We start from the raw sequence: 15,364 nt of genomic DNA on the forward strand, positions 1-15,364 counted from the left end.
TAATTTTAAAATCAATTTATATGACTTAATTTTCTCTGTTTTTCTCTGTTTGCATCACAGGCAAATCGGATAAAGGATATAATCATGTATATTGAACACTAAAAATGCATTATCACCTGTTTTGATATTTTTTTCTGAATGATAATTAATCTCGATTTCATGTTAAATAATTTCTTTTGTTTTAAAATGAACTATTTCAACAGCAAATAAGTTGACTTTTAATTTGCTAATAGACATATTTCCACATCTTCTTTAAAAAAAAATGATCTTAGTGTCAGGTCCGTGATCGTAAATTCTTAAACAAGTATCTTTTTCATGCCTTTTTATGGCATTCTTCGCCACAAAGCTATAGTGTCATCTTTTCTATATTTGAGCCGCGTCACGTCAAAACCAACATAATGCCACTATGTTGGTTTTGTCGTGACGCGGCTCATTTGTTGAAAGCTATTTTATATAATTTTCTAACGTTTACCTTGAACTAACTCGGAATTGTCTATGAAGTTCTACTATATTTCTATGTAGGGCGAAGCATTTTTTGCCGTACGCAGATTGCGCATGCGCGAGAAAATTCTAATTCCGGTCGATTTTTCATAGCAACGGACCGCGTCGTAAAAGGTATATATAAAACTATATAAACGTCACGATTATCCACTGAAAAATGACGTTACAAACGTGCAGTATTATAAAGTTTTTTTTATAATACTGCACGTTTGTAACGTCATTTTACATTGGATAATCGAGACGTTTATATAGTTTTAGGCTAGTTTGAGTTTTAAGCTACGGCAAATTCAAATTAGCGTTTTAAAGTGCATAAGGGTATATATACTAGTACAATAAAGTAAAGAAAATGAAGTGGGAAATTATTTATTATATTCAACATAATTTAAATCAATCACAAAATGGACGTGCGTCGAGATTTCCTCATAAGTAAAATTTCTATTTGATTGTCAAACATAATTTACAAACCGTAAGAACTTAGTATGTACTGAAATCATTCCTAAAATAAATGTACATAAATAACTTTGGTGTCAATAAAACAAAATATTGACAGAATATTTTCCAGCCACCATTATAATTTCAAAAGAAATTATCATATATACATCATTTTGAACAATGACTCTATAATATCATTTCAACTGTTACATCGAAACATGTATAAGTTCAAACTACATGTATACTTTTCATCATGATGTAACTTAACACCAGTCAACCTTAAAGATTTTTATTCGATGTTTCGGACCATAACACCCTGTTTCAGTATAAGACACATAAAGTCTACTCGATTTCTTACAGAATGCCACTGCTTCCGGGTACCATCTACCAAGTTTCCCATTCATCGTTAACTTACACGGCTTACAGTTGTCTGATACTCTCCGTAAATTGTCGTCACTATCTTGATTCATACACACAAGAAATGTGCCATCATCTAATTCACAAATACCTCGTAGCTGTGTTCCTCCCTGTGCTGGTTGATAGGTATTTGAAATATTTCCCTGCCAGTCTAGTTGTTCAACAGCCGTCACAGTATAACCACAGTCACTAACATATATAGACGTTCCAGCTGTATTCACGGTGACATACTGGGATAAGCAGTACAGACTATTATCTCCACTAAAACTTTTCAACATTTTACCTTGTAGGTCAAGAACTAAAACTTTTCCTGGATTATAATTACATGACACAACAAGCTTATCTTGGCTGTAAGCAATACCATAACACACCTCATTGATATTCACCTTACGATCAGAAACTATGCGATGATTTCTCAGCGACATGAAATGAATACTTCTGTCATTAGGTACAGTAACGACGAACTTATCATCCGTTATAGCTGCAACATCAAACGGTGACTCAGTTACTTTCATCTCTGAAACAACTTTCTTCTGAACTGTATCATAGCATTTTATAATTTTATTGTCGCCATAATCACAAACAACTATCTTGTCGGGCTTGATGATTTCTATCCCGGTTATGTGACATTCTGTGTTTCCCGATGAAGAATTTATATCTATATCTTCAACAACCTCGAGATTTAGCGTCTTATACTCAGACGGTGTTGATGTAGGTTTCATCACAGGAACATTTTCAACCATGGATGTTTTCATTGTAATAAGTTTTCCCAGTTGCTTATGTCTATCTAACATATCGACAATATCACTGTTTTTGACAAATGATACAGCTTGGAAAACATCTACTCGACTATCTTGTTTTTGCTTCACTCTCATTTCTTCAACTCGTTTCTTTGTTTCTTTCATTTCAACAAACAGTTTATCAAGGCAACTTCTTTGTATCAGGTAATCAATGCGTTTTTGTTTTTCAGTCAGTATATCTGTGATTTTTTGTACACCTGTTGATAAATCATTTAGTTTCGCTTGCTGTTTAAGAAGTATGTTGTCAGCTTCTTTGACAACATATTTTTCCATTTCATCTAGACGCGTATTTATTTCTTTTCTGAATTGATGAATCGCCTTTGTTACGTCATCGTGGTTTTGAGAAATAGCTTTTATCTCATCTTTCACTCTCTTTATCTGTGATTTATAATTATCCTCCAGTGCTTTCATTTCTGCCAATATTTCATTAAGTTCTTCACTATCTAGAATATGCTCCGAGAGTTTTGGTATGTATTCCACTGTACATAACCTGTGATTCAGCGATACACAAACACTGCAAGCAACGATGTCATGATCTTTGCAGTAGAATTTCAGTTTTTCGTCTTCATGATCATCACAACTATCAAATTCATCTTTTACGATTGGAACGCTTGGTGTAGTTGGCATAGAGTCTTGATCTAATAGAATATGATGACGTGATGGAGTTTGTTTCTTGTGATGCTTGTAACAAGTGTCACAAAGATGTTCTTTGCAGGTTGAACAATAACCTTTTGCTGGTACTCGGACACCATCTCTATCACACGGGATACAGAACAATATAAAGTCCTCAGCAGAACTTTGTGAGGCAGAAAATGTCTTTTTTGGTTTTTGTTTACCAGAAACTTCCATCGTTGGTTCGTTCTGAAATTCATTTATTAATGACAGTAGGATGTAAGCACAATCTTTTGACTACACATAAACAAACTATACAATATAAAACGGTATTATTTCGTATTTCTAGATTTGTAGTTTCTTTATTTATTGTCCTAACTTGTGAAGTTGTAACTCAATCCAATACCATTTTAAATCTAATCAATAAACATAAAACTAATAATAAACACATATATGGATTTACAATTGATTTTAATTTCGTATTTTAAAGCCAAAATAAAAACAATAAACGCGGATATTTTTAATAATAATAATGCATGAATTGTGTCATTGATTCAACCTTTTTCAATGAATACCGGTCCTATGAAATGTGTAATTAACCGGAAAAAAGGAACAAAGAAACGTGACAATACATTGTATCAACAATTATAATCAAAACGGTCGTCAAATTTGTATTTCATTGTTTAATTCTTTATTAAAAATGTTTTTTTATTCAACGCGAAACAAAAGGTACACAATTTATATTGAACAAATATACAAATGTACTATTTTTATGAAGTATTGAGAAATATTGATGAACTAAATAGCATATTTTCATTTCTATTTTTCACTACTGTAAAAAATTGTTTTTCACTGCAGTGGAAATATTTTCCGTATGTTCTTTCTATCTTCCAAGACTACTTTTTTCTTAATTCGACCAAGGAGAAGTCTTAAGAATTGTAAGGTTCAAAAAGAAAAAAAGATATGATAAATATAAAATTCAAGCTCTTTTCTATATCGCCGCCACTCGTGAAATGTTTATTTTCATCCCACACGATATCTCATTATAGGATATCAACCAGGTGAGCAGTCAATTTTTTTAGAAGATAAGATAAAAATATTCCTGAAGAAAATGGCAATAAGCATTTTTTAGCAATAAATTGAAAAAAGAAAGTGTGAACCAAAATGTTTAGCATATGCATGTGAATGTCTTTATTTACTTTGCAATAATTCTAATACGTATCATTACGCAATAAATCATTAGACTTTTTCAAAGTAATAAAAGACTTGGATGCTTTCGCAGCTGAATAAAAGCAAACAGTCCATTATTTCATACTTATTATCGAGATTTTAGAAACCAAAAGTTCAAAATCATAAATATTTCTTTGACAATAATTCGTATAGGATTATAATTCTACTTTTGTAGACATTTTTAAATTGAATGATTATCAGACATATTTTCAATCATAATTTTACCGTTTTTAATTCAGAAACAAAAAAATATTGATAAGGTTGTATGTTACTAGTATTCTGCTTTGTTTTGCATTTTTTTAATCAGATAAATAATATATTAGAATAAGATATGCATATTTTCTTCTTTTTTTCTTCAAATAAAGTTTATGTTTTGTTAGATATAAGGATTCTAATTTTTCAAGTATCAAAATGTTGACTCGACCTCGTTTTAATTTTTCAATAGTATCAATATACAAAGGCTTTCTGTGTAAGTTTCATGCAAGATTATTTATAAGTACTTTTTTACTATTGAAAGATTTCTATTGAAAATTTCATAAATACAAGATATAAATACCTCAAAAATGTATTTTCCTTTTTTAAATCGGGATAACTTTTCCTACACAAATGCCCTTCATCGCCATGTTTCGAACGAATATAAACAAATTCTTCAATATAATTCGAACACGATATCGGTCGTACTATTATGATATAGGTTGTGCAGGTTTTTTTATATTACAATTTATTTCTTTTTTTCTTACGTAAAATCGTATACTCATAATCGTGATATTGTTTCATTTTCAATTATGCGATGTTTTTCACAGTTGAAAATTAAAATTAAAAATGTTAAGCAAAATATCTTTAACAGTAATCAAACATATTTTTATAGTATTTTTATGCCACATTTTCAATAATTTTGGCAAATTTGTATATATCTATTTTCTTCCATTGTTTATTATTCCATAGGCTTTAACTCTGCTGAATGCGAACATGTTTAAAACTTAAAATATGATAAATAAGATCAACAAGGAAAGGCGGCGTTCAATGAACGCAACCCTCATATGACCCAGCCACAAGAACCAGTGGCAAGGAGCCCAGGCGCACCCCAAACAAAAACAGGACAGGGCAAAGACAGAGCACGGACAGGTTAATCATTAAATGATAAATAATTTGTAACTGATTAGGATTTCAAAGAAAAGAATAATATGCCCACAAAGGGGAAGGGGACAGGAGACTGGGGGAAGGGGGGGTGATAATCAAAGAAATAAAAACTAGAGGCAATGGGGAAGATACTTACCGTAGACGAGAAAACAACAAGGGACACAAGCAAAAGTGTCACCAAAACAGTATGAAACAACAGAGACATACATCTGAGGAACACAGACGGGCGCCGCCTTGGAACGGTCAGCAGCATAAAAATGACTGCTTGGGAGTTTAAACCGGTTAATGGTGCACCATACCTCGCTCTTAGCCCCACCATGTTCCTATAAAAGAGACAATGTAAATAAAATGAATCCCCGCCAAGTGAAATTCTAAAAGGTTAAATAAGTAAAACACTAAAATGATCATGTAGAAACATATAAAAGTAAACCCAATTACCATAACAAAAGTACTCAATGTCCTAAAGGAAGACAGAGCAACAAGAAAATCACCTACAAGGGCCCGACGAAGCAAGGCAGAAGACGAACATTAAGACAATTCAGTCCCAAAGGGCTTTACGAACTATCCATCATAGAGTCTCCCACTTGGTCCGTCAGATGTAATCAAAAGAGGAAAGCGTAGTGTCCAACTGTAAAAGGGTTGAACACTAAATATGCAGTATGTCTTAAAATAGTATTTTTATTTTTTTTTTAATTTTGGTTTACTTTTACTGTATCCGAAAAGTTACTCATTTGTCAATGGCATGTACCATCTTTTTCATCAATTGCTTTTTAGCAATAACTACAGTTAAATTGAAATTAGTATTTTGTATGGAAGTCAAAATATTACGTTGTTTGCATTTTGCTACCTTTATGACAAATTATTTCACATTTATCAGTACTTTCTTTAGGTAGCAAGCATCTAACATTCTCTAAAACCAATATTTAAATATTATAAAATTCATGCTTGTCCTTTCTTTATAAGTAAAAACTTATTTGTTTTTGAGGTATAATGTGCCTTATGTTTCAAATAATCTTGTGTGTGTGAAATTCACGAGGAACTTAAATCCAAGTAGTATTTTAAATTTAGATTTCTTTAAAACAAAAGTGCCTCTCTAGGAGTCAAACAAGTGTATGTGCAGTCATGAAACGAGCAGTCAACCTGTACGCTATGATGTAGTGAATGGGTATCGGGTAGTTATAGGTAATTGTTCAATTTGTAAAAGGTTTAGGTTTTATATAAGAATTATTGAAACTCTGTATATGTCAATCTTGGTGAAACTGTACAATGAAAGAAACAACGGATTCGAGTAAAATACCTCCGTAAATATACTGTTAGACAGGTAAATGTATTGGAATAAAGATTTGCTCTTGTCTATCGGTTGATCACGCTGTTGTAATATGTTGTTTATTTTACGGATGACAGATATGTTATTTTTTTATAATATTGATTTGTGATGTGTAAATGATATATGTTATTAAATGATTTATTCATATGAACAATTTTTGTTGTTGTAGAGGGGTCTTGGGGAGAGGGGTACTAGTAACTGACCTGAAAACGCACCATACATCTGTGATACGTATATCTGACGTTAATTCATAAATGGAATCCTTAAGACTGATATCAATACATTGCAACATATCACTGCTGTAGAATAAACAAGCTGTTCACTGTGTAATATAAATAATGCTATATATATATAAACATGTAGCTCTTGAATTGAAAGTCGGACAAATTTCAGAGAAATATTGACAAAATTACTAAGAGCACAAGTAGGTATAAGAAAAAGACCTTGATTAAGCATACAGAGCAAGGTCTTTCGTATGGATATGAGCCGCGTCACGACAAAACCAACATAATGCGTTTGCGACCAGCATGGATCCAGACCAGCCTGCGCGTCTGCGCAGTCTGATCAGGATCCATGCTGTTCGCTTACAAACTCTATTACAAATAGAGAAACTGATAGCGAACAGCATGGATCCTGATCAGAATGCGCGGACGCGCAGGTTTGTCTGGATCAATGCTGGTCGCAAACGCATTACGTTGGTTTTGTCGTGACGCGGCTCATATATATTAAACCAGGCAGTCAATCATTAACTAGTGAATCAGATAATGTAAGTATCGGTACAACACGTGTCCAAGGTTTAATTAAACATACAGAAATGCTTAAATCACCGAAAATAAGATTTTTATTTAACTGACAGAAGTTATTCCTTAACCAGGCAACAGTTTTAACGTTAAATGTAATGAGATAACGTGGTCAAGCGATGATTTCATTACACAGAACTTTGGCATTAACTTTAATTATCAATATCAAACAGTTATAAATAAGGTTGTTTTTATATTTAACTGATTTTAGCACTTCACTGTAAACCGTCACATAAATTGTACAAATATACATGTATACACAATATTAGTCGCGAAGTTTAAATTACAAAATGTGTCCTATTCTATTTAAGATACTAGACAATTTTTTGTTTATTGAAATCAGATTATAGAAAACATAGCATGGCACTTTAATTATATAAAATAATAATTACGGATCATAATCTGAATGATACGGAAGAGTATACTGACCCCCCTTATATATTTTATATGCCTGTTTAAAATACGACGATACATGATAACAACTTAGTTCGTAATGGTTTTTAAAAAGTTATATATATAGTTCATATTGATCTTTTCTGTTTGTTTTTTTTTGGCTACTATACTGTTAAAGATACGTATTATAAACTAAAGTATTTCTAAAAACCTTACTTTTATTTATAAGAAATATGTTTTTTCTTCTTTCCATTGAAATTCTACCTCAAGACGCAGACGTTTTCTTGGAGTAAACGCTTTTATTTATTTGAAAACATTATGTTTTCGAGGCACTATTTGTTTGACAGATATAGAGATGATATTATCATATATAATATATATATTCTTTACCTGAGTTTTTAACTTAGATGATGTTTTATATGTTTCGTAAAATAAATTGATCGTTATGATAGCACGCTTGCGGTACACGAGTACCTTGCCAGTATTATATGTAATATAATTATATTTTAACTGTTATATATTATTATTATATAAATGGTATTGAAACTTTGAGTATCTTATACTATAAATATTTCTTACATCTTTTTTCAATGATTATACATGTTTTTTTTTTTATATCAAAACGAGAAAAGGGCCATTTAATATTATAATAATAGATGCGACTTATTATACCAAGAGAATCTAATTTAATTTATAAATGCATACATCTTTTTTCATGAGATTCATATGATAAAGGCTAAAGTGTACAACTACTGTATGTTAAGAAGAACATTCTGTTCTCTTAAATTTCCAAATACTAAGTATCATCGAAGAAACAATGCATATTTGTGATTTATGGTGTATAATAACAGATAAAACTCTGCAAGACCTATTTTAAATATCATATAACTTTTCAATTTTTTAAAGATATGTATTATACAAAGGTTTTTTTTATGAAGGCATAAAAATATATAAGGGGGGTCAGTACACCCTTCCGTAGAATGATGTCCCTCTTTAAGTTGCCCAACATTAAAGATAACTATGTTCATCTGTTGGTTAAATATTTTTCTTCAGATTTTATTGAATTCTAGATATTCATACTGAATATGCTTATTTTGAATGATAGAATGCAAACACTATGTGATGATAATAACTTGATATAGAAAATTGACTAAATGACTGTCAGGGATAAAGGTAAATTGTCGCATTATCTTTAAAAGTTATTTACGTTATGTTATGTAGTAATATGAGGAGATGTAAGATTTTATATATATTAGTACTGATCAGTCCGATCCTTGCTTTATAAAATGACAGTGGAAACTATTATGCATACAGTTATAGTATATAATAAATATGTTAGGGAGATAATACGGTCAACCTTATCGTGGATTCATGTTCGTGTCGTGTATACCTAATGTTATTAGATATGACTTTAAATAGAGAACAATCGCTAATTGGTTGACACTTTTCTTAAAGTTGTGTTTCACTAATCAACATACAACGCTAGATGTCAAATTTCTGATAATTTTAAAGATAAATTGTAATCCATTCCTACATGAGACATATTAAAACATTTCTTGTACAAATTCAAAGAATGTGGTCTCCAAAAAGGGATCGCATATCTTTAGGAACTAAAGTTTATACTCACATATAATCTCTATCATACGTTTAAACATCATAGATCCTCCCACGCCTCTATAATGCGTTTCAATATTGACAATATAAATCAAAAACTCCTTTTAATAATATGATGTCTGAATAATATAAATATTGATAGTACTTCTTCAGATGCCTAGTTACCATGTCACTTGATATACTATACATTGTATATTATTGTGTTGCTACATGCAATTAGAGGTTATAAAATAGTTTGCTTTTCCCTTTTGTTTAAATATTAAACATTATAATGATAAAGCGTTTGCCTTTATACAACTAATTGATCTATGGTGGCTGATTTTGAACGCTTTTGTGCGTCGTGTTGGCGCTAGCATCACATGACATAGCGCCAAACGACGCGTTGTCGGACTTTCGTCTTGTCGCCCTGTCGCAAACTCCTCACAGTGATTACCTCCTTTGGCAGAATTGTAATCACTGCCCTCACAGACGTCACATGATGATGAAAGTCACATGACGTAATGTCGAAATTCAAATGTAATTATCGACCATTACATAAAAATCTAACGTCATTTTTCTCTTTCTGATTTATTTTAACTATTCGTACCTACATTCGTTATATTTTATCCAAAACAAATATCAATAGCATGCAAAATAATGAAAAATAAATTCAAAAGCTAAAAAATATGAAATATCAAGATATTGATAAAAATGTTTGTGATGGCAGAGATCTCTGTACTGATAAGGGGAGATCACTGCGTAGGAGATGGGCCCTGTCGCTAACGATGTACGTCAAACGGTGCGTTGTCGTGCGGCGTGTTGTCGGGATGTCACATTGTCGCTCGGTTCAAATCGAAGGACTGGCTTATAAGCCGCACGACAGGGCGACATCGCGACAACGCGCCGTACGACATCGCTAAGAAAATAGGACGAAAATAAAGACACTAACTAAATTGATCGGTTTTCTTTTCATATTTAGTCCTTTTGTTTTCACTTTGTTTTGTTTTTTCTCTCTCTTTAAAACTGAAGCTTAATCACATATGTAACAGTTGTACATATTAATGAAATGATAAATTTGTTTAACCATTGATTAGTTTTTTATATCTTTATACAAAATATGTGTACGTGCGAGTTGATATGGTGAACAGGGTAATGGTCCACTCTTTTTGTAAATTGAACGTGAAGTTATGTATCGTTCATGAAAAGAAAATAATATAATTGAAAGGAGTTATGACAAAACATGAACTTATATTGACTTTCACTGGTTCAGTCACTATATACCCTTGGATATTAAGAAGACTTTTTATTACTGACGGAATATATTTTTGTGAATAATATACGTTTAAGTTAACGTATGTCAACATAAGGGAATTTATACAGTAAAGTAAAAACGAAGGTTAGAAAATGAAATGGGAAACAATTTATTATATTCAACTTCTAAATATAACTCTTTTGGAATTTAAATCAATCACTAAAGAGAATTGGGTCAGGAATTCTTCATAAGTAAAATTTCTAATCGACTGATAAACATTATTTACACACCGTCTTTAACATTTAAATTAAAGACTTAGTATGTATTGAAATCATTCCCAAAATAAAAGTACATAATTGACTAAAAATATTGACAGAATATTTTCGAGCCCACAATTTGGATTTCAAAAGACATTATCATATAAACATCATTTTGAACAATAACTCTATAATGTTTTTGTTTTCAACTGTTACATCGAAACATGTCTAAGTTCAAACTGAATGTATAATGTTCATCATGATATAACTTAACACCAATCAACCTTAAAGATTTTTATCCGATGTTTTGGATCATAACGCCCTGTTTCACAATAAGACACATAAAGTTTTCTAGATTTCTTACAGTATGCCACTGCTTCCGGGTACCAACTACCAAGTTTCTGGTTTATCGTTATCTTACACGGCTTACAGCTGTCTGATACTCTTGGCAAATTATCGTCACTATCTTGAAGCAAACAAACAAGAAATGTACCATCATCTAATTCACAAATACCTCGTAGATAGCTTCCTCCCTGTGCTGGTTGATAGGTATTTATAACGTTTCCCTGCCAGTCTAGTTGTTTTACAGCATTCACAGTATAACTATAGTCACTAACATATATAGACGTTCCAGCTGTATTCACCGTGACATACAGGGGAAAGCAGAACAGACTCTTATCTCCACTAAACTCTTGCAATATTTTACCTTGTAGGTCAAGAACTAGAACTTTTCCTGGATCAAAATTACATGACACAACAAGCTTATCTTGGCTGTAAGCAATACCAAAACAGTTCTCGTTGATATTCATCTTACGATCAAAAACTATGCGTTGATTTCTTAGCGACATGAAATGAATACTTCTCTCATCAGTTACAGTAACGACGAACTTATCATCCGTTATAGCTGCAACATCAAACGGTGACTCAGTTAATTTTATCTCTGATACAACTTTCTTCTGTACTGTATCATAGCATTTAACATTTTTATTGCCGCTGTTATCACACATAACTATCTTGTCGGGCTTGAGGACTTCTATCCCGGTTATGTAACATTCTGTATTTCCCGATGAAGAATTCATATCTATATCTTCAAAAACCTCAAGATTTAGCGTCTTATCCTCAGACGGTGTTGATGTAGGTTTCATCACTGGAACATTTTCAACCATGGATGTTTTCTTTGTAATAAGTTCTCCAAGTTGCTTATGTCTATCTAACATATCGAAAATATCACTGTTTTTGACAAATGATACAGTCTGGAAAACATCTACTCGACTATATTGTTTTTGCTTCATCCTCATTTCTTCAACTCGTTTCTTTGTTTCTTTCATTTCAACAAACAGCTTATCAAGGCATTTTCTTTGTATCAGGTTATCAATGCGTTTTCGTTTTTCAGTCAGTTTATCTGTGATTTCTTGTACACCTGTTGATAAATCATTAAGTTTCGTTTGTTGTTTAAGAAGTATGTTGTCAGCTTCTTTGACCACATGTTTTTCCATTTCATCTAGACGTTTATTTATTTCTTTTCTGAATTGATGAATCGCCTTTATTACGTCATCATGGTTTTTAGAAATAGCTTTCATCTCATCTTTTACTCTCTTATCTGTGATTTTATAATTATCCTCAGTGCTTTCATTTCTGCCATTATTTCATTAAGTTCTTCACTGTCTAGAATATGCTTCGAGAGTTTCGGTATGTATTCTACATTACATAACCTGTGATTCAGCGTTACACAAACACTGCAAACAACGATGTCATGCTCTTTGCAGTAGAATTTCAGTTTTTCGTCTTCATGATCATCACAACTATCAAATTCGTCTTTTACGATTGGAACGATTGGTGTAGTTGGCATGGAGTCTTGATCTAGCAGAATATGATGACGTGATGGAGTTTGTTTCTTGTGATGCTTGTAACAAGTGTCACAAAGATGTTCTTTGCAGGTTGAACAATAACCTTTTGCTGGTACCCGGGCACCATCTCTATCACACGGGATACAGAACAAAAGAAAGTCTTCAGCTGAACCTCGTGAAACAGAAAATGTCTTTTTTGGTTTTTGTTTACCAGGAACTTCCATTGTTAGTTCGTTCTGAAATTTATTTATTAATGACAGTTCAAAATAACATGGATGTAAGCTGCATAATGGATGTAAGCACCCATTTTTAAAAACAAATAAACACATTATACACAATACAACGATCTTATTTCTTATTTATATATTAAAAGTTCCTTTATTCATTGCCCTGAGTTGTCAAGTAGTATGTCAATCCCATACCAGTTTTAATCCAATCAATTAATATAAACCTAATTACACATGCATGGATTTACAATTGATTCGTATTCTAAAAAATGCCAATAAACGCGAATATGTTTTACAATAATGAACTACATTTGAGCCGTGTCACGACAAAACCAACATAATGTGTTTGCGACCAGCATGGATCCAGACCAGCCTGCGCATGCTCGCAGTCTGATCAGGATCCATGCTGTTCGCTATCAGTTTATCTACTTGTTATAGGGTTTGTAAGCGAACAGCATGGATCCTGATCCATGCTGGTCGCAAACCCATTATGTTGGTTTTGTCATGACACGGCTCATTTAATGGTCAGTCATCGTTACTGTAATGCATGAAAATTGTCATTCATAGATTTTTTTTTCTTTTCCGAGAGAATTATACCTGGCCTATGAAATGCATTATTAACCTAAAAAAAGGATTAAAAAGAAAAGTGACAATACATTGTATCAACAATTTATCCTTATTAAGAGTGATTTTTTTTATTTAAAGCAAACAAAAGGGTATACAAATTATAATGAAACAAGATACTGTTTTATTATATTATAACATAATGAAGTATAACTAAATATTTATGAAATAAAATGCATATTTTAATTTTTTCTGTTTTCCGTATTTTTCAGTGAAACATATTTTCTGTATTTCCATTGGTAACTTGCCGGACTACTTTTTCTTAATTCTGCCAATACCCAAAATTGAAAGAGAAGTCTTAAGAATTTCAAGGTCAAAAAAGAGATAAAGTATATAATAAACAAAAATCTTTTATAAACATAAAGGATTTATTTTCATCTTGTGATAAAAAAGTTAACATATTTTACTTGTGGCTACCCCGACACGTGAAGTATTTATTTTCATACTATACGATAAAAATAAATACTGTATTTAAAAAAAACTTGAATCATTACAAAGTTTATATCATGCGAATAAGTAACAGCAGCAGTAAAAAAATAAAATAAGCGATATATGTTTTATCAGACATGTATTAATTTGTAAACCTCACAAGACATATACATTCATCAAGCAGATTTAAGTTATTATAACACTATTACATTTTTAATGCGAACGAAGTTAATGTTAATCTAAATGTAAAGGACCATGTTTTGATAAATTTCTGAAATATAAATTTACAGTAAATTTAAATCTTTTCTTTTATTTGAGAAACATTCAAATTCCAAAATCAAAGAAATTTTAAACAAAACCCGCATTTTTTTCTATCGAAAGTGTTTGTAATCACTGTTACAATCGCATCTTCTCGACCCTTTCCGTCAAACTTCGGAAAAGAACCTCGACGGATACGATATTTCGGTGTAAAGTAAACATGTAAACGAATAGTAGTTTAATACTTGGAGTTGTTAACTAAGTTTAATCCAATATATTGAGTAAACGTCCATCTAAATTACATTGATATAAAAATAAACAGTTCATTATTGTTATACTTATTGTCATGGTTGTAGAAACCTAGAGTACAAAATTATGAAAATTTCTTTGACATTAAATCGTATATGTTTATAATTCTACTTTTGTGGGCATTTTTAAATTGATTGATTGTCAGACATATTTTTAATAATAATTTTACCGTTTTTAATTCTGAAAAAAATATTTGTAAGGTTGTATGTTACTAGTATTCTCCTTTGTTTTGTATATTGTAAAATCAGATAAATAATACATATATTTGATTTAGACAAGCATACTTTCATTATTTTCTTTTTAAGAATACATTTAGCACAAGCTGTGAGATATACAAATAAAGACTTGTGTTTAAATAGATATTAGGATACATAAAATTAGATTTAGGGACTCTGTTCTAATTTTTCAAGTATGAACATGTTGACTCGACCGCGAGTTGATTTTTTTCTTGATTTTTTTTCAATATTTTTAATATGCATTATTTTTCTGTGTAACTTTTATATTAGACTACTGATATGTAAAAGTACATTGTCATTATTGAAAGTTTTCTGATGAAACGTTCATAAATACAAGATATAAATACCTAAAAAATCTCCTTTTCCTTTATTTAGATTCCTTCTGTTACACACTAGCTCTTCATCGCCATTTTGTCATTTGTGAAATTGTTATTGTAATCCAATCGAAATTTGAACCGTTTACATGTTTCAAACGAATGTTAATGTCCCTATAGATATGTTGTTATGAGATACATGTATATTAAGTTATATCTTTGTGCAAATAAACAAATCTCCACTATCTCTTAATAATCTGATTAAAATGTAAATGTACCACGGACCACGGACCATTATCTGAATGATGTCCTTGTTTCACTTGCCTAACATTTAATTGTTGGGCAATCAGCAGAGAGAACTCAACC

The 15,364-nt window shown here is 31.4% G+C and overlaps 3 protein-coding genes across 3 annotated transcripts; all 3 read right to left on the reverse strand.

Annotated features, from left to right (window-relative positions):
- Nucleotides 1-1,130: 1,130 nt before the first annotated feature.
- LOC132726608 (uncharacterized) lies at nucleotides 1,131-4,669 on the reverse strand. Its single transcript, XM_060711943.1, has 2 exons — nucleotides 4,549-4,669; nucleotides 1,131-3,011 (listed from the first exon to the last, which is right to left on the reverse strand). Exon 2 carries the CDS (start codon nucleotides 2,997-2,999, stop codon nucleotides 1,197-1,199), a length of 1,803 nt encoding a protein of 600 aa, XP_060567926.1. The 5' UTR covers nucleotides 3,000-3,011; nucleotides 4,549-4,669; the 3' UTR covers nucleotides 1,131-1,196.
- A 5,602-nt stretch (nucleotides 4,670-10,271) lies between these two features.
- On the reverse strand, nucleotides 10,272-12,346 carry LOC132726604 (uncharacterized). The gene has a single exon (XM_060711939.1). The coding sequence runs from the start codon at nucleotides 12,332-12,334 to the stop codon at nucleotides 11,024-11,026; it is 1,311 nt and encodes a 436-aa protein (XP_060567922.1). The 5' UTR covers nucleotides 12,335-12,346; the 3' UTR covers nucleotides 10,272-11,023.
- LOC132726606 (E3 ubiquitin-protein ligase Midline-1-like) lies at nucleotides 12,343-15,192 on the reverse strand. Its single transcript, XM_060711941.1, has 2 exons — nucleotides 15,032-15,192; nucleotides 12,343-12,837 (listed from the first exon to the last, which is right to left on the reverse strand). Exon 2 carries the CDS (start codon nucleotides 12,823-12,825, stop codon nucleotides 12,343-12,345), a length of 483 nt encoding a protein of 160 aa, XP_060567924.1. The 5' UTR covers nucleotides 12,826-12,837; nucleotides 15,032-15,192.
- Between the last annotated feature and the right edge of the window lie 172 nt (nucleotides 15,193-15,364).

This window comes from Ruditapes philippinarum, unplaced genomic scaffold, assembly GCF_026571515.1.
Source record: "Ruditapes philippinarum isolate M1 unplaced genomic scaffold, ASM2657151v2 ctg6236_1_1_1_1, whole genome shotgun sequence".
Classification (NCBI taxonomy): domain Eukaryota; kingdom Metazoa; phylum Mollusca; class Bivalvia; order Venerida; family Veneridae; genus Ruditapes; species Ruditapes philippinarum.

Excerpts from the sequence above, each read along its gene's own strand:
- LOC132726608 (XM_060711943.1), bottom strand. The coding sequence starts at position 2,999 with ATGGAAGTTTCTGGTAAACAAAAACCAAAAAAGACATTTTCTGCCTCA.
- LOC132726604 (XM_060711939.1), bottom strand. The coding sequence starts at position 12,334 with ATGAAAGCTATTTCTAAAAACCATGATGACGTAATAAAGGCGATTCAT.
- LOC132726606 (XM_060711941.1), bottom strand. The coding sequence starts at position 12,825 with ATGGAAGTTCCTGGTAAACAAAAACCAAAAAAGACATTTTCTGTTTCA.